Source organism: Schistocerca americana, chromosome 1 (genome assembly GCF_021461395.2).
Source record: "Schistocerca americana isolate TAMUIC-IGC-003095 chromosome 1, iqSchAmer2.1, whole genome shotgun sequence".
Classification (NCBI taxonomy): domain Eukaryota; kingdom Metazoa; phylum Arthropoda; class Insecta; order Orthoptera; family Acrididae; genus Schistocerca; species Schistocerca americana.
The window spans coordinates 795,219,936-795,239,682 of NC_060119.1; the positions used below are offsets into that span (position 1 = coordinate 795,219,936).

General features: G+C 41.7%; 1 protein-coding gene across 1 annotated transcript in view; it reads right to left on the reverse strand.

Annotated features, from left to right (window-relative positions):
• LOC124612532 (U-scoloptoxin(05)-Sm1a) overlaps positions 1-19,329 on the reverse strand; it is a 115,097-nt gene extending 95,768 nt beyond the window's left edge. Inside the window, exon 1 of the mRNA XM_047140798.1 lies at positions 19,122-19,329. Coding sequence (XP_046996754.1) covers positions 19,122-19,197 — 76 coding nt within the window. The 5' untranslated portion in view covers positions 19,198-19,329. The remainder of the gene's footprint in view (positions 1-19,121) is intronic.
• Between the last annotated feature and the right edge of the window lie 418 nt (positions 19,330-19,747).

The following is a 19,747-nucleotide window of genomic DNA, read 5'->3' on the forward strand; positions in this document are numbered from 1 at the left end:
AGGAACGTATGCATGCAACTCTGTGAATAAAGCTGGGAGGACGTGGGTGTCAAAAAAATGGTTCAAATGGCTCTGAGCACTATGGGACTTAACATCTATGGTCATCAGTCCCCTAGAACTTAGAACTACTTAAACCTAACTAACCTAAGGACATCACACACATCCATGCCCGAGGCAGGATTCGAACTTGCGACCGTAGCAGTCGCGCGGCTCCGGACTGAGTGCCTAGAACCGCTAGACCACCGCGGCCGGCGACGTGGGTGTCCACAGCACACTTACCACGAAGATATACATATATCTAAAACTGGCAACACCTCGATACCGAGAAAGTTGAAAGAAAAGATACTGATTCATGTACAATGAATTAATGAGTGACCATGGTAAGAAAAAAATCTTGGAAAACATCAAAGACCACCTCCGACCAGAACTACAGGTTCACTCTTCACATATTGCGGCTTAAACTCCTCATTGGTTACTCTGTACATTCGACGTGTTGCCACCACTTGAAAAGAGGTAAAACTATGGCTCGTTGGGCAATACTACACGTCTCCCGTCATTGACCACGCAATTTCTGTGATGTTTTGCCCATTAAAGACATGCAGCTGTATGTGCTGCTGAGAGCAATCGACTTTTCCGGAATACGCGAATCCAAACGTTCACTGCACGCAGTTTGCCTCCAATGCCCATTCGGAAACTGGAAGAGAGGGAGTGCATTCACTGACTGCAGCAATTGCTCACAACACTTCCTATGACGTCACGCGCAATATCGACGTCCGTAGTTACAGCTATCGACTTCGTTAGCGTTCGATAGGACCTCTCACAAGACTTCACGCATGCGTATTGGAGATTTGTAAAAATACCTCATTTTTGGAACAATGTGTTATAATTATTGCTACAATTAAACGTCACATACTTATTTATCGAAGATTAATGCCTTCATACAATAGTGCTCTTTCAAGAGTGAGTTGTTATCGTTAATAATTTACAAATCAAGTATGAACCATGCTTGTATTATAATTTGCAGTAAGCAGACGGAGCACTAACACGTCAATGTCGTCATTGTCAACAATATAAGCCTTTAAGAGATACTAAGATAACTAAGACAGCACTAAGCGCTAACGCAATGGATAATGTCGTATATTCTACAGTCGAAAGATGGAGGTTTGCATATCTCCCAAGGCAAATATTTTTTTCATGTTAGTGCAGTAAACACGTTCTGGGACTTTCTTACGAATGTAATACAAGTATGTTCTGCACAATTCGATATCATATACTTTTCTGTCTGATTAAGAAAAGGATGAAATAAATATTTAGCGATTTTCGAGTATATGGTTAGGCACAAACCTAAGAGGGCACCTTACATTGCAGCGAGTGAGTCGAGGAGCAGGAGCATATTCATACTTGTGACAAAGTCGATAACAGATCATGCTGTCGTTTATATTGTGCGCGACGTCAAAATGACGTCACGTTTGCAGGAAATGTGAAATGAGTCTTACCCGCAACTGCTGTCGGGTGTGTAACCGATAGCCATTGACATCTCTGGTCCTGTCCGTCAGGATCTTTCTATGACCACAGTTCTTGCGCCGTGTTACATGCCTGCAAGTGATACACCATTCCTTGTAGCCACATTGGACAGTCCTCGTCAATACACAAACAAATTGGACAATTTTAATCACGGTGTGGTTATGGGCACGTCCAAATACGTTAGCTCTTTTCTATTTTTCATATCCACGTCGCTCCATCTCCGCTGATTCTAGGCAGCCGACTGCCATATGCTCACCCAGTCACTGCCGTGACTCAACGTCAGCGGTGGAGTATCACACGACACGCGTTACCAGTTCTACACCACCTAAAGCGCGTCCGAAGCAACCAGTGTGCGTTTTTAAGTGACGACTAATAGAAGCTCTTTGAGTTTATCTCGATGTATACGTTTATTGCAATATCTGATAGGATGGCATCCTATACAGAGCTCACTTAACTCCAGATTATCACCACACCATGTAGGTATCTGATGGGCGCAATGGTTTTCTGTAGAGTGTGTGTCCCATTTTTTTCTGGAGATTCTGCACGCTTCTGTATTCAGAATACACATCTTATGATCTTCCATCTCTATGTTTTTATGTGGGCTACGGAGACACTAATAAAATCTTGGTAATTTTGCTTCCCTACCCACTCATCCACTACAGATCACCTAACGGAGTGTGTGTAGCTTGTTAGATGGTTTGAGTAACATCGATCATTTGCACAATTTCTCTGAAAATGACAAGGGACGACTCTTGTTTACAGGCTATGGCACGGAATTTAAAGCTAAATAATTAATGTAAATTAGGAAATTTCGGGAAAACATTTGTCTACGTAACGTATTTAGGCGATTAACATTGCAAGATCACAGGTTAAAGTAAGCGTAAATAAATCATCGCAAATGTAAAATGCTGGTACATTAATAAACAATGTAACCGCCAGCATGTTGAATGCACGCAAGCAGACGTGAATGCGTTGTGTTGTACAGGTGCCGAATGTCCATGCTTGTCGCACGTGGTCGGTTAATACAGGGACGGCAATGCTGTTTGTGGATGACGCTGGCGTTTCCGTCCGATGATGTCCCATACGAGGTCGATTGGAGACACAACTGGTGATCGAGCAGGCCAAGGAAACAAGTTGACATTCTTTAGAGCATATTGGATTACAACAGCGGTATGTGGGCGAGCACTGTCCTGTTGGAAAACAACCCATGGAATGCTGTTCATGGATGGCAGCACAATAGATGGAATAACCAGATTGACGTACACATTTGCAGTCAGGGTGCGTGAGATAACCACGAAAGTGCTCCTGCTGTCATACGAAATCGCACCCCGGACCATAGCTCCAGGCGTAGGTCCAATGTGCCTAGCACACCGACAAGTTGGTAGTAGGCCCTCAACTGGCCTTCTCCTAGCCAACACATCCCCCATCACTGGCAGCGGGGCAGAACCAGCTTTCATCAGAAAACGCAACTGACCTCTACGCTGCCCTCCAATGAGCTGTCTATTGACATCTCTCAAGTAGCAAATGGCCGTGGTTTGGGGTTTGAGGAATGCACGCTACAGGGCGTCTGCCTGGGAACTGTCCTTGAAGTAACCGATTTGTAGCAGTTCGTTGTGTGTTAACGTGACTCAGCAATGCCTTTGCGACGTCTAGGTTACCGTCGTCGCTGGCGCCGCAGTGTACCTGTGTATCGGAGCTTAAAAGCAATTGATATTGTCTCGGCTGGACAGTTTAATAAACAGCAATTAATTGGAGATCCCAATGTGTTTCGTGGACTGCGTCTGAACTTCACGTGTGATGTGCAAGCAGTGTTTGGAGGCAGTACATGGCTTAGCTTGGCTGTTGTTTGGGGCAATCACGTAGACTATGGTGGCCTTGAAGCATTTCCAGATGCAAATATTATTACTTGGAAGACGTGGAGTATAGCTGAGACTACAGGACTGTTGGCTAAACAGCCTTATGGTATTCTTGTTCCAAGCATGCCATTTGTTTTGTCAACCAGAAGAAAGAAGAAGTTGAAAGCCGATGAGTACCTGTTTATATGGGCTAAAGTCAACTGCTGCTCAGATTGCTGCTGCACATGCAGCACGATGCACCATAGCCACATGCCGAACAGAATGGTCTTCCCTCTCGGTAGCGCCATATGGCCGTCCGAAGTCCGGCCTTCTTGCGACCGTACCTTCTCGTGATCACTGCTACTAGCAACCACGTACAGTGGCTACATTCCTGCCAGGTGTTTCCGCAATGCCGCACAAGGAGCATCCAGCTTCTCGTAGCCCTACAACACGACCTCGTTCAAACTCAGCGAGGTGTTTATAATGGCGTCTTTGTCGCCTTAAAGACATTCTTGACTGACAACGACCCACCACTTCCAATCTCAAAGATAACTAACGTTCACGTCAGTTGCAGCGCGTATTTAAAGCAAACCTGATTTGCAGCCTCGTAGTAGTTCTACCAGCGTCACTCTTATGCGTCTGACGCGAAATCTGAATAGACATCATCTTTCAGATGTAGAAACACGCCTACCATCTTTCGTATATGACGCACAGCTATTTCTTGGTAATGCGAGTTTTTTCGTCAGAGTAGACCAGATGCTACCGGAAAGCCCACTGTAATTCCGTCTCTCTCCCCTATGATTTTATTCCCGTATAGAATATTGGCCTATCGATCGATTGGCCTATCGATCGACCGAAGCTTTATCGTGTACCTGATACTTCACTGAGGGGCGGTATTGGGGCCACATGTGGTCTGTGAACAGCTCTCACCGTCGCTTAAGGAGTCTTCGGAACCGGAGTGACTTGTCCTTCAGATTTCTTCTCAGTAATTCCCAGGACGTTGAAAGAACCTTGTTTCAGTCGTCCCATGGACGAAAAATCCTTCGTGGTACCGGCAACCAAATCGGTTCCTCTGAGTGCCACAATAAAGCACACTGGTTTCTCAGGCATACGAGCTACTAAGAAATATACGTCACTAGAATGGAATCGTAAAGAGTGAAGGAGTGGTGACATTTTTACACAGATGGGCATGATGTAATAGTCGATAGGACATTAGGTTCTGGTAGAATTCATTTCCTGTACGCGTAAATACTCACGTAACACGAACTCTGCACTAATTTGTAAGAAAAGTGACAGACAATGGGGAGACCACGGTATTGACACTATAAATTCCAGAAAAGTATTTTATATCTGTACCTCTGATATCCTAGTCACAAAAAGGCCCAAATTTTTCAGATACTGTGTTGAACTGATTTTCAAAATACTCGGAAAACAGGGGTAGCGTATCGTCTGTTGAAATAAAAGTCGTCTTTAACAGTGAACTCTCTCAGGCAGTACCACGAGACTCACTATTATGTCAGCTACTGTGCCCCTTGTATTGTACGCGTTGTTCTCCTGCAGATCCATTTCTGTGTTGAAAACCTTCAGCTTTGCTTAATTTGCCAAATCTGAGGATACCGTTACTGCGCAGACAACGGAATCTGGGCCATCGTAACGAACTTTAAATTCTCATCCGAATCTAATCAGACTCGAATTTCGCGATCGCTTTCCTATTAATCTTCTTTACGGTATCCAAACACTGTACGAAAAAGTGGCAAAGAATCTTTATGAATACTGGTCGAGTATCTCATTGGACAGAATACGCTGTCTTATGTCCACGCACTCAAAAGTCTGGAAACATTTTTCCGTCCAACGTGAAAAAGAAGCTTTTGTACCCACTGGTTCAGTCGAACCTTCATAATTTAGATTTAATACTATACCTCTAACAGTTAGTGAAAGCTCTAGACGTGTAAAGGAAACTATGGATGCTTTGCGCATTACACATGAAATATGTTTGCACACCTCTCTTCACATATAAAATACTTCTCATCAAGTGACAATCGTAATAAAAGATGTCATGGACGTACCCATCCAATAAATAAACGTACCCTCTAAATCCAGCTCAACTGCTTCAAACCTTTACTGTAACAAAGTTACGCTGCACTCTACGCAAAATCCAGCGCTATGCCGAATTTAAGAGAACAAAGTCATTTCTTCCGTAATGTAATTTCTGTTTCAAAAAGAGAAACAGTAGTTAGGTCATTTCGCCTGAAGCAAATCCCCATTGTTTTCTCCACTACCGTTCTTTTCTGCGTTTTTTCCCTTCCTTCTATCCCTCGTGTTTATCTTTTCACTGCGCACCCCTCCCTGCCGCCTCCCTTGCAACTACCATTCCAGCCAAACGGTTCAAATGGCTCTGAGCACTATGGGACTTAACATCTGAGGTCATCTGTCCCCTAGAACTTCGAACTACTTAAACCTAACTAACCTAAGGACATCACACACATCCATGCCCGAGGCAGGATTCGAACCTCGACCGTAGCAGTCCTGCTGTTCCAGACTGAAGCGCCTAGAACCGCACGGCCGTAGCAGCCAGCTCATTCCAGCCAAATTCCACCGAATAAATCTATATTTTATTCTTCACTTTACACAAACTGTCAAAAATTATTAGTAATATTCTTTATAAACGTGTGTCCATAAAAATCTGTTGCACACTTAGATTAGACAACAGTGTCATAACTGAAGTACTAATAAAATATTGCCGCGCGGGGTAGCCTTGCGGTCTAAGGCGTCTTGTCACGGTTCACGGGGCTGCCCCCATCGGAGGTTCGAGTCCTCCCTCGGGCATGGGTGTGTGTGATGTCCTTAGGTTAGTTAGGTAAATCAGTTTAAGTTAGATTAAGTAGTGCTTAACCCTAGGGACCGATGACCTTAGCAGTTTGGTCCCATAGTCCTTACCACAAATTTCCAAAAATTAATAAAATATTAGGATTAGTTTAAGTGTTACAAATGGGGTTATACCGGTAACGATGCAACTAGTGAGTTGATTCGTAAATCAGAAGAAACTTTCATTCCAAGATTTAAGAATGTTGAAGAATGAAGTTGACGAACGCCGTCAGTGACTTTGTGTAATGAATGACAGCTCTCTTTAAATGTGTTCAAATTCATGATTATGTCCATAACAAAGAGATAGGGCCCAAACGTATTCGAGGATAACGTTAGTGGTTAACTAGTAGGCTACTTCAACACTTAGGGCCAATACTAAAAGGCGAATCAATAGCACGGAAGATGAAGGGAAGACTTGGTTTTGTCAGTATGGTTCCGGGAAAGTGCAGAACATATTTAAAGGAAAACCTTAAAAGTGTGAAATTCTGGTGAACCGTTCCAGTGTTTGGCCTGACAATACACACAGAAGGAATTCTGAAGCAAGCTACTGGTATTGTAAGAATTTGGGATAGATCACACAAGTGTGTATATTCAGGAAACACAAATGAGATATTGGAAGAAAATGTGTCATTGTTTTCACCAAACCTTGTTGGATAACTTCTGGTGTCTGAAGACTGCGTGGCAATGTTAATGGCCGCGTAATGTTCGTGAGAATAAGATATGATAATTCAGCTTGCGTACAGAGACATGCAGACATTACTTTTCCCTCGCTCCATACGAAAACAGAAGAAGACATAAAATCGCTAATACGTGTACGACGTCCCGGTCGGAATGCACTGTATAGTGGCTTGCACGTGATCTAGATGTAGACTGAGGTAGCGAAAGGCGACGCACTGATGCAAAGAACAGGTGATTACACAGCCATTATTGTTGTTGTGGTCTTTGGTCCACGCTACTCTATCCTGTGCAAGCCTCTTCATCTCCGAGTAACTGCTGGCACCTACATCTTTTTGAATCTACCTACTGTATTCATCTCCTGGTCTCCCTCTGCGATTTATACTCTCCGCGCTCTCTCCAGTACTAAGCTGGTAATCCCTTGATGCCTCAGAATGTGTCCTACCAAGCGATCCCTTCTTCCAGTCAAGTTGTGCCACAAATTACTCTTCTCCTTAATTCTCCTTATTAGTTACATGACCTACCCATCCAATCTTCACCATTCTCTTATATCACTACATTTCAAGAGCTTCTATTCTCTTCGTGTGTCAACTGTTTATGGTCCATGTTTCACTTCCAAATATGGCTACATTTCATGCAAATACTTTCAGAAAAGACTTTCTGGTACTTAAATCTATACTCTATGTTAACAAATTTCTCTTCAGAAACGCTTTTCTTGGCATCGCCAGTCTACATTTTATATCCTATCTACTTTGACCATTATCAATTACTTTGCTGCCCAAATAGCAAAACTCATATACTGCTTTAAGTGTTTCATTTCCTGATCTAATTCTCTCAGCAACATCAGATTTTTTTTTCGACAACATTCCATTATCATCGTTTTGCTTTTGTTGAGGATCATCTTATATCCTCATTTCAAGACACTATCCAGTCCGTTCAGCTGTTCTTTCAAGTCCTTTGCTGTCTCTGACAGAATTACAATGTTATCGGTAAACCTCAAAGTTTTATTTCTTCTCCCAGGACTTTAATTCCTACCCCAGTTTTTTTCCTTTTGTTTCCTTTACTGCTGCCTCAATATACAGATTGAACAACATCGGGGATGGGCTACAACTCTATCTCACTCCCTTCTCAACCACTGCTTAGCTTTTGTGCCCCTCAACTCCTAGAACTGCCATCTGGTTTCCGTACAAATTGTAAACAGCCTTTCGCTCCCTGCATTTTACCCCTGCCACATTTAAACTGATCTTCCCTGAGGCCGACTTCTAACAGTTTTTCCATTCGTCTGTAAAGAATTCGTGTTAGTATTTTGCATCCGTGACTCATTAAACTGATAGTTCGGTAATTTTCACTCTTGTCAACACCTTGCTTGCTTTGGGATCGTAATTATTATATTCTTCTTGAAGTCTGAAGGTATTTCGCCAGTCTCATACATCTTCCTCACCAGATACAAGAGTTTTGTCATGGCTGTCTTCCCCAAGGCTATCAGTAGTTCTAATAGAATGTCTACTCTTGGGGACTTATTTCGACTTAGGTCTTTCAGTGATCTGTCAAATTCTCCACGCGGTATCATCTCCCTCATTTCATCTTCATCTATGTCCTCTCCTATTTCCATAATATTGCCCTCAAGTACATCTCCCTTGTATAGACCCTCCATATACTCCTTCCACCTTACTGCTTTGCCTTCTTTGCTTGGGATCGGTTTTCCAGCTGAGCTCTTAATGTTCATACAGGTGGTTCTCTTTCCTGTAGGCGTCATTATCTTACCTCTAATGATATATGCTTCTACATCCTTACATTTGTTATCTAGCCATTTTGCAATCCCTGTCGATCTCACTTTTGGGACGTTTGTATTCCCTTTCGCCTGCTTCAATTACTGCATTTTATATTTTCTCCTTTCATCAATTAAATTCAACGTCTCTCGTGTTACCCAAGGATTTCTACTAGCCCTCGTATTTTTTACAAACGTTGTCCTCTGCTGCGTTCACTACTTCATGTCTCAAAGCTACCCATTCTTCTTCTACTGTATCCCTTTCCCCTGTTTTTATCAATCGTTCCCTAATGCTCCCTCTGAAATTCTCTTCAACCTCTGGTTCTTTCAGTCTATCCAGGTCCCATTGTAATGTAACAGGGAATAATATGGAGCTCTTACAAGTGGTTCGTAATTTAAATTTAAAGCACAGCAGCAGAAATAATATGTTGGGCTGATGTACTTCAATCAAAATGTTTCATAGTAGAATTAAGTTATAAAGATGTTTAGAACAAATGCAAAGTAAGTAGTTATTTTATTATGAAGACACCGTTCAGTTTCGATCTTTGTAGTGCCAGACAAGTATCTGTATGTCTCATATTTCGTGCAAAGACGTCATTAAATGAAGGGAGAGGGTGAAACTGCGCCAAAACATGGAGTTATTTCTAATTATGTAAATCTAATGGCATGTCATAAATTAGTTCTGATTTTAATTTTCTGTGCTTCAGAATATAATTATGTATTAAATGCAGAGTGAAAATAGTGTAATGCAAAATGGTCATGAAAATACTTGTTTTGTGTTTTGATGAGCATCGTAGTTCCGTTGCATAGTATTTTTTTAATTACAACGAATTATAAAATGATCCGGTGATAAATGTGTGTAAAATTATGTAATGTATTTAAGTTTAAGTATTTAAATCTTATAAAAATTGTAAACGAATTGTGGCCATGTTTAGGAATTATTTTGATTCATGTAGTGTCACGTGACCCGACTCAGGACTGGGGATATGAGCGGGAAAAGGAGGTCTTTTGTCCGTTGTGGTGGTAAGTTCGGAGCGGCAAAGTGCCGCGAGTGTAAGCATAGACGCCAGTGTATGTGAATAAACAGTGAAGGAACAACGTTAAAGTGCGTAGGTGCGAGACAATAAACCATGTGTACGAATTGCACCGAATATTACTTATCCAGATCGGTTTTTTTTGTGAACTTAAAAATGCATGTCCACAAAGTTAGAAGTGTTTTTTAAATAAATAAGTTTCAATCTGAACTTGTATAGTGTACCTCATTTTGCGCAAGGTTGTGGTATAGACAATTGTGTATTCAATTCACTGCTGTTCAAAGGCTAGCCAATATATGACTCAGTATTAGGGACGCAAATGCAACCGTTCACTACCAACCCCCTTTTACAGATGAGCCACATGAAAAATAGGTAGTGAACGAGCCCGTGTACAGTTGCACCACATTTTCACTGTCCACGCACAGTCGAGCGTGCACGACACCACACAGCCCACTGACTAATATTGCAGAAACGCTACTATTTCATCTCGCACTTCTTTTTCACTCTGCGAAATTCCTTGGTCTCCTTTCTGACGAAATGTCAGCTACGGCAACTGTTGTTGTAGATATAATGCAATGTTCGCTTTGTTTATCGTTGCCATTGCTCTGCTTTGTATCAACACCACTAACGCTGTGGCACTGTTGTGAGTTACTCGTCGCCTAAGCAGATCAACTACGCTCCGTAGTCTCACTGAATATCTCAGTCCCGCCACCTATTGCCAATATTGTGGTTGCACGGTAGGCAATGTGTGGGGGCGTCAAATGCCGTAAACATCTTTGGCCTTTTTGGGACCTAGCACTCAAGGAGTTCCTTGTTACTCATTTGGCAGCACATCAGCGGCAATGTGCCTGTGTTGTTTTTGCGTGTTAAGTAACTCGTCTGTACGTTTTTGATTATTTTATCTCAATTCATTTTTAGTCTCATCGTGTAACGACGGGCAAAAGAAAGGATGTGTTTAATGTAAACCTGCAAAAGGAATTCAAATTTGAAATTGTGTAACGACAGTAGCAATTTTATTCCACACTAGGTACTGGAGAATTTTCCGTTGCACATAAACGAAGGGGTAAAGTTAAAGACCAAGTGAAACAGCTAAACATAGCAGTGCTACCAATGGTACCGTTTCACCAAACATAAGAGGTTTTTGAAAAGGCAGAGACGGGAATTGTGATCTGGATCGTGCTGACAAAGAGGCTACAATTTCGTATCACGCTCAATTTCAAAACATCAGACTGCACATTCAAACTGGTTAAAAAGTTATATGATCCAAAATTTCCAGCTGCTAGAACAAATACCGAGACAGTTATTGTTAACATTATTTTGCCGTTTATATTTTATGTGTGGCGTTGTTCGGGGAAACATTAATTATGCAGCAGTAACGATAGATGGCTCAAACAGAAGTGCAGTGAAATTTGTTCCGATATTTCAGCCTGCAGAAGGGATCTCAAGTTAAACTTTCAAATTTCAATTAAGTGTCGGGTGAACCTGTTCAAATTATGACTCAGGATCCTTTCCATTGTGGGAAAAAATACAAACTCTAGGATAAGTTGGTTTGTTATACTGCTCATTACATTAACAAAAATTCTAGTGGTGTAAAGAGAAAGGGGAATGAAAATGTGCCCAGAAAAGTTCAAAGCGAATTAGACAGACATATTGTTGAAACTGGTTGTTCAGCCTACGTCATAGACAAACAGTGTCTGAAAAAAGTCACGTCTAATGAAAAATGCAAGTAAATAAATAAATCTTAATGTCTCAGTAAATCGTTAATACTTAAGCAATTTCAAAAATGTCTTGGATTGGACCCAAAGTAATATGTTACGTCTACTTCCAAGCAACCATAAATAATATATAATTAAAGCTCCGAAGTTGCTCCGCGAACAGAATCATGTTGGATACTGATTTCGCATATCATTATAATATTAAAACTTCCGTCAACAAATAGACAGTGAACAGTCTACAAAGTTCGCTGAAGACACTGAAGGAGGACGCGATTGCGAAATTTTAACCAGGCAACTCTTCATCATGTCACATACATACAAACGAAGAGAAAAAAATGAGCACTGTCAGAGAATGTCAGTACAGAACAAGAGACTTAATCCTTTTCTCCGCCTCTTCGTCCTGAGACAGCGTCCCAGGGACGACATCGAAAGATGCGTCTCTGGAGACTTCATTAACAGGGATACTGCCTACAGGCTTTATGTAGCACTGGCACTTCTGAAATCAAGTCGATTACGGAAGAAATAAAAGAAAGTCTGAACAAACACAAAGTTATGAAAAGTTGCTCCATATGCAAATGTATTAAAACTATGAAGCTGCTTCATTTGACTTCGTGCGCTATCTGCATACCTTCCGTCCTCCGCCACAATAATCTGTGGAGTAATATTCTTCTAACATTCGGTAAGATAACTGCCCAAATGAAGCAGAAGACCCAACTTCGAATCCCGATTTGGTGGAAAAAACATTTATCGCGGCATTCTTCTTACACTGGAAGTTCAAAATTTCTGAACGGATTTCACTGGCATTTTCATTGATTTCATCCCCATTGATTCCAGCCATTTTATTTAATTGGTTCAAATGGTTCTGAGCACTAAGGGACTTAACATCTGTGGTCATCAGTCCCCTAGAACTTAGAGCTACTTAAACCTACTAACCTAAGGACATCACTCACATCCATGTCCGAGGCAGGATTCGAACCTGCGACCGTAGCGGTCACGTGGTTCCAGACTGAAGTGCCTAGAACCGCACGGCCACATCGGCCGGCTTCTTATTTAATTAATGTTTCTAGAACATATATTTTGTTCTTATCAGGACATAACCTTATCTCATCTGTAAATTCTGGTATGAAGGACGGAGATTCCTACGGATGAGTCGTTTGTCAACTTCACCTCAAGGTTCGCATTAAAATCATATTTTATTATACAAGGTGTCCATAATTAAAGTTTCAGCTTCAAAACGCTGTAGAAAGAGAACCATTGCTCAGAATGACGTCAAATTTGAACAGCATATAATTGGCGCAGGGGGAAGCGTCACACAAAGAAAGAATAAATAAATGACCAACAGATTGCGCTGTGACAGGCAGAATATGCATATCAACATAAGCGCGGCACACGGCTGTTCCTCAGTTTGCGTCCGAGACGCCACTGGGAAAGTTCTTTTACGACAACGCCGAGTGCGAGCCAGTAGCCCTGCAGAAATTCCGAACACTCAAGGACATGAAAAAAGGCTTTGGTCCGATGTCTGCTAAGGATCTGGAGAAAACGATTACAGAATTCTAAAAGACAGGTTCTTTTGAAGTACAATGTGGCAGAAGGAGGAAAACAGTTGATCAGACCTCTGTTGAAGATGTGGCCATAGAACTGCAGGAGCGGTCGAACGTTGGTGTGCAAGTACGCAGCGCAAGGGGAATTGTCCGAACGTTGGACATACCTGCGAGCACTGTGCACAAAATCCTACGAAACATCCTTCGTTGTCATCCATACAGAATCACCCATGTTCAGGAGTTGCTTCCTGCAGACGTCCCAGCAAGACAAACGTTCGCTCTGGAATTTCTTGCCCGTATGGAAGTGGGCAGTGAACGGCGGTGGAGCATTCTGTGGACAGAGGAGGCCCATTTCCATCTCCAAGGACATGTCAATATGAATAATACGGGCAAGGGAAAATACGCACGTATGAACCGGCAACAGTTCATCCCGCACATGTGGCGGTGGAACGAGTTGATGGCATCGTTTATCGCAGGGCCGCAGTTTTTCGCGGAGATGAGTCCGGCGTGTCCCGTTACCTGTACCGTCACTGGTAACTGCTATGAGAGTATTTTGCGCACCAGAGACTCCCAACCCTTCAACGACGTGGATGTATGTGTAGGGTCGTTTTTATGTAAGATGGCGCCCTTCTGCACACTGCACGGCCAGTGAAGCGACTACTGCATAGGCATTTCGGAAACGGTAGAATTATCAGTTGTCATTTCCCTGCAGCCTGCCCGTGTAGTCGATCTGTTCTTGAGCCGTGTGACTTCTGGCTGTGGGGTTATCTGGAAGATGTTGTGTTCAGTGCTCCAATTACGAACGTAACTGAATCGACGGCACGCACTGCACAACGCGTTCTGAATATGACCCCCGAGACACTCTGATCATTTGTGGAACATGCTGTTTCTCGATTTCACCTTGTGGACAGCGTATTGAATATATCTTGCACCAATCTGACGACAATTAGAAACCGATATTATTTTGCTTTTTATTCGATTTTTGGCCCCAGACAATTAGAAACTGGTCTAACTTTATTTTCTACGCGGTTTTCAACCTCAGGACTATTAAAAACCGATTTTCCCCATCTGACGTGGTACGACCTCGCCGTGGCGGATGGGCTTACCTGTCTAATAGTGCGACAAACTGCTGACTGCCAAACTTGTGCAGTCATGCACCGTCGCATGCGATTCATTTATCATTTGTAGCTGACCCCAATTTACGTTAAGATTCTATTGGTAAAATTTTGGTTAAATTTGTTTTGTTGCCCGAAGTTACCCTCTGCGTTAATAATATGCTGTTCAGATTTAACATCATTCTGTGCAATGGTTCTGTTTCTGCAGCGTTTTGAAACTTGAACTTTAATGATAATACATAGGGCGTTCATAATAATTATTATTCATAATAATAATAATTGTATAATTAAGTAATGTTTTTTCGTGAATCTGTAAGAGCCTTTCACTTTCAGACAATGTATTAGCAATAGAATAACATTTATTCATGTGAGCGACTTTAAAACAGGAAGTGGGAAATATGTGCGACCCTCGTGCTACAGAAGCACAGACTGTGTGGCCCACGAGTATCAACAGGTTGCTGCCTGCTTTTGGAACTCGCGCATGTGACGGTCAAGCATTTCCCACAGCCTCTGCCAAAATACTATACATGACACGCACGTGCAGTTATCTTTTAGAATGGTACCAAATAACGTATTTTACGTAGCAAACTATCACAGCGGGCTGAAAAATAATCTTATAAAGTGGTATAGCGCTATGGAAAATGTCCCTTCCTGACTCGAAATGTAACTGGTACTTCTTTATACTAATTATCGTCTTCTGGTCACTGCATTGCTCCTGCAGAACGAACCACTGCGTGTCCCTGAGGCGAAGTCAGTCTTTGTATTCACCAACTATTAGTAAAGATGCTCGTGTTGGATGCTGACTTCTGTACCCAGGCGAGGAGATGGGTCTGGAGGATGGCTGGACTGCTGCAGTCACCCCTTTTTCTTCCGACGTTACGTCCTGGGCTAGTCAATCCACAATTGTTGGCCATGCAGTGCAGTTTACTCGGTTTTATCGAAACTGATGTAGTCACGTTAGATGCTTGAAAAGGCAGCTCGCGGAAAGCCTGGCACCTACATGTGACAATGTGCTCAGTTTGTCTCGGCTCGAAGACATCACTAGGTCACATGTTTTGAGTTACAGAGTCTTGCCTATTATGGGCGTGATTTCTCAATAACATGTAAGACTGCCAGTACAACATCTGATAAACTACTTATGTTCTACATTTTTACTATGGCAGTTCAGGGTACTTCTCTTCGTTGTGCTGTGTACAACATAAGGTCGAATCAACTGGGAAGATGTCAAGGTTCTACGATAAAATTTTATTCCGGGTTATCTTCATCTGAGTGTCAATATTTTCATTGTTGCAGACGTCATTCGGCATAGAGTTCATCTCTAGGCCTCTTCTGTCTCTAAGCACTTAGAACACGTTGTCGGCAATCCTTATCCGTTCTTAAGTCAGCATAAATAAATAAATGAATCACGACAGTATTCTTCTGTCTGAGATACAAACATCTGTAAACCAGTAAACGTAAATGTAACGATAAAAATGAGACTGAAAAAAAGAACGTAACACAAAAACAACTCACAGAAATGCCAAAAGGAAGGAGGAAGTACAGATAAGGATATACGTAATTTGATTTGATGTCACTGACTGTCGTATCAGTATTTCACGAATCTGAAATCCCCATCCTCTTATAATTCTGTGGGGCAACAACAAAATGGACTGCAAAATCAGGCTCAACAACCGTAAAACTTATTTTATAAACTATACCTTCTAAATCTTTCGATAAAAGCACACCTTTTGTGTGTTTTACGTGCATGCAAACTGTAGGTACCCATTCCTTTCCGCTCAGCACATCCAATACAATTGCGTGGGGAGAATGGAATATAATGAGTCAACAATTAAACGAATTGGATTCTGTGATTTTGCAGTACCGCAAAAAAGTCTTTTACACACGATTATTTCCCAGAATTCTGTGCAGCTTCAGATTTCGTTTTCTTTATCAGCAGCTATAGGAGCTCTTTTGCAATCACGGCAAGGTCACTTCCAAAGCGCTAGGGGCAATATTGCTTACAGGGTCCACATCTGCTAACTGCAAAGGGAGTTCACAAGGCAAATAACACAAAATAATGTAGAATGTGGGTAAAAGTACACTGGAAGGGCAAAGCAGGCGCTGGATGCATGGAGTCTGCGGAGGTCATTCTGTTCAGGATGCCTCATTTGGTTTGAATGAGACGTTCTGAGATTCTAAATCATATGGATGTTACAGGATATCGGACGTAATTCTGTGGATAACTTCTGCTTATCTTCTTGTACTCAGGTGCGACGCGTGCTTTCTTGTAACTACTGTATACAGTTCTGTTTTAGAGCGATCTATGGTACATTATGGTTAAAAGAGGATCTAACTGAGCCGCAAACTCTGTATGGAATATGTGATATTCCATCACACACTGGAGCTTTGTTTAGTTTTGGCGAATTCAGAAATAGTGCAAGAAGTAGACTAGACCAGTAGATCTGTATCTTTCTTTTTGAAGGAACAGTTGGAAATGGAGTTCAGAATTTCTGCTGCTTTTGTTTTGCTATGTTCAGATTCTGTTCCTTGGCCATCCATGAGTATCTCGCCACTAACTTTGATGCCCCTGATAGCCTTTACAAATGACCAGAATTTCTTTAGGTTCTGTGCATTGGGTAAAATTATATTATGGCAAGTGCCTAGACAGTGAGGGTTTCTTTTAACTCATGGCTTTTTAATTCTTTTTTTTCAGCTACACTCATTCCATTCAGTGTATCCTTTATCAGACTTCTACGCTTCGTCTTATATCGGTTGTGGAATAGTCGCCATTCATTTAGCATTTTCTTTCCACAGAGGCTCTATACTATGGAGGGTACCTGCACTAGGAAGAAATGGACTTTTAGACGCGATCCTATCTGTACAGAACTCTAAAAACTGTCAGCACCTCCTTATGTTTGAAGAAGAATTTATATTTAAAATAAAGTAATAAATAACCAAACTTGAGCTGTATCGCCGCGTCGCATTTACAGGCTCGTCAACGACCAAGAACACGAACACCAAAATGGAGGTACATCATCTGGTGGCAGTTTCTGAACTAATCGTTGTACATGATATGTAATTAAGTCAAAGTTGAGGTAATCTGTACAGTTTCGGAGGTGAAGTGGTCACAATAATATATAAGTACAACAATTATTGCTGTAGCAATATTATTTAATGCTGAGACGGATGCTAAAATGAGACCATGATATAACGCATATGAAAACTGAAACACTGAAATCATGCAAATATTATGGGATGAAAATAACTTCGCTACGATCTCATTCATTACAAAACACGGAAACAGTAGGAATTCTTTGTACTCATAAACTGCGCAGAATAATAAAATAAATTCCATCTAGTAACAAAATTAGCGCCGATCATGGCAGAAGCGCTCCATCGCTACAATGCGGTTGTGGGGCAGCACATTGTCACAGAAATGTCCCAGCAGGATATATCGTAGGATTTTCAACTACTTCCTGAAGACAAAGCAATTGATAATATTACAGCTTTAAACGTCTGTTTGTAAATTACATGTGCTACTGTGTATATTTTATATAACACTGTGCTTAAAAATAATACAATAAATAAATAGTAGCTGACGTACAGATGTGAATGACTGACGACCCCAAAAGGGTTAATGCCATAAGCAGGAGCACAAGGCCAACAACAGAAACTAATTAGCAATTCTGTGGCAACATATCTGTTCGCTACGAAAGAGCTGGACCTGAGTGGTGTGGTTTGGCGTGTTTAAAAGAGTGTGTGCGATCTCAAACATAAGTCCGTTAATGGGACTGGGAAGTAATGTGCTATTACGACTATTCGGACCAACATTGACATTCATAAAACCGTCATCAATTTACGATTTCGAAAACAGCCAATAACGGACAAAAGAAACTGAAAGATTCCCCCTACTACGCAAGTACCGACCACAAATTGTTGACATGTATTGCTCTACGAGCTACCGGTATGTTTTACTGACAATAAGACAACACTCAATCTTTGGGACGAGTCGCGAAAGTTTGCTACATTTGAGATCTTATGCCATCACGTTTACGGATTCCGCAATGCTTCGTCGCGGCGCTTTGGGTGTTAAGTCGTGTTGAGGACTCACAATTAGCGTTATTACACTCTCCAAGATTTAATGATGTTGCCGGAAGGCTTATTTGATGGCTTAAGTACACAAAATTATTCTACGTTACGAACCGCATGTCTCTAGAAAAGCCTAAAGGCGTTTAACACTGCAACGACGAAATTAAGTACAGCTGCGCCAGTTCACAACTGAAACAAGTACTGATGAATAGTTTTACAAAAATTGTGGAGTACCCATCTACTACGTAGTAGTCACCTGGCTCAGATTACTGCTGATACGGGTAGCAAAATTAAAATACACTCTTTTTAGTGATTTCCCTATAAACTGACAGATGATGCAAATGCGCCGCTAAAACAAATCTTTCAGTTTTAACTTCGCTACTTCTGAACAATAACTAATTTTCCCATCATTGCTGGTGCAAGGAAACACTGGTTATCCTTTGCTAAATGTACATGACAGACATAGAGTACTTCACAGTGATCTCCATGTGGGAGAATCTGCCAAGGCGGAACTATTACATAAACAGAATTACTATTTCAGTTGCAACTGTCGTGGCAGACGAACATCAAGTGGAAATTGAAATTTTTAGACATCTTTCCTTATGTCCCACAGTGCTCTAACAGCAGCCTCGTTAACAAAGAATACCGCTTTCAATAACGGCCTTGTAAGTGCCAAGTTAGAAAGTCAATGACGCCGCGTCCCAGTGCTATATGCACTTGGGAGAACATCATTGTTCATGATTAATGATATGTCATAAAACCTCCGATTTCGATACTAGCTGTGCACAGTAAAACTGCACTAGTTTTTCGCCCTCTTTTAGAAGTCCAAGCCATTAAATGATAATCAAGTTTTAAGCACAAAACACGCCTGGTATATTTCGATCTTATTTACTAGCTTCAGTATTTATACCTAACTCAGTTTACATAATTTGAATAGCGTCGAAATTTGTGAGTACGCTTAGTTGTGTTGTCAAAGCTCACCTGGTTTAAAAATAACTGCCGCAATAATGCAGGTAGCAAAGAATCCTTGACGAGACAAAGCTCTCTTCATTTTCATTCTTCTGGCAGCTACACCCAAATGTTAACAATTGTTATGCACTGCTATCACAACATTCCAGATGCACCCATCCACGCCTTGCCACTACCTGCAGCGTACTGTTACTCACACACCCAATGGCAGCGCGCTGTGTTGTGATCGGTTGCCACGAGAAACACCAATCAGCTCGCAGCGCGCTCCCGAGGTATGCGAAGCGAGACACCTGGTGCCGGCGGCGGAAGTACTGAGACCGCGCCTACCTGACTTGAAATAAAACAGCGGTGAAAGCCGTGAGGCACTCATAAGCGGAAATAGTTTGCGGGCATGCGAAGAGTTTGTCGTCAGTGTATTATTATCTCACTTCATTTTTAAATTGGCTTCATTGTTAGTGTGGCACTACAGTATCCTAACAAAATAATTTCATCTTTATAATTGAAATGGCTGTAAAAGAAGGATAGTGACGCAAATTCTGGAGAAGACGCGTCTTTGACCCAAGACAGAAAATCAGGAGGATGAAAATGCGAATTCTGATGACCGACGATACAAAACTGATAACGGTGGAAGGTTTCTC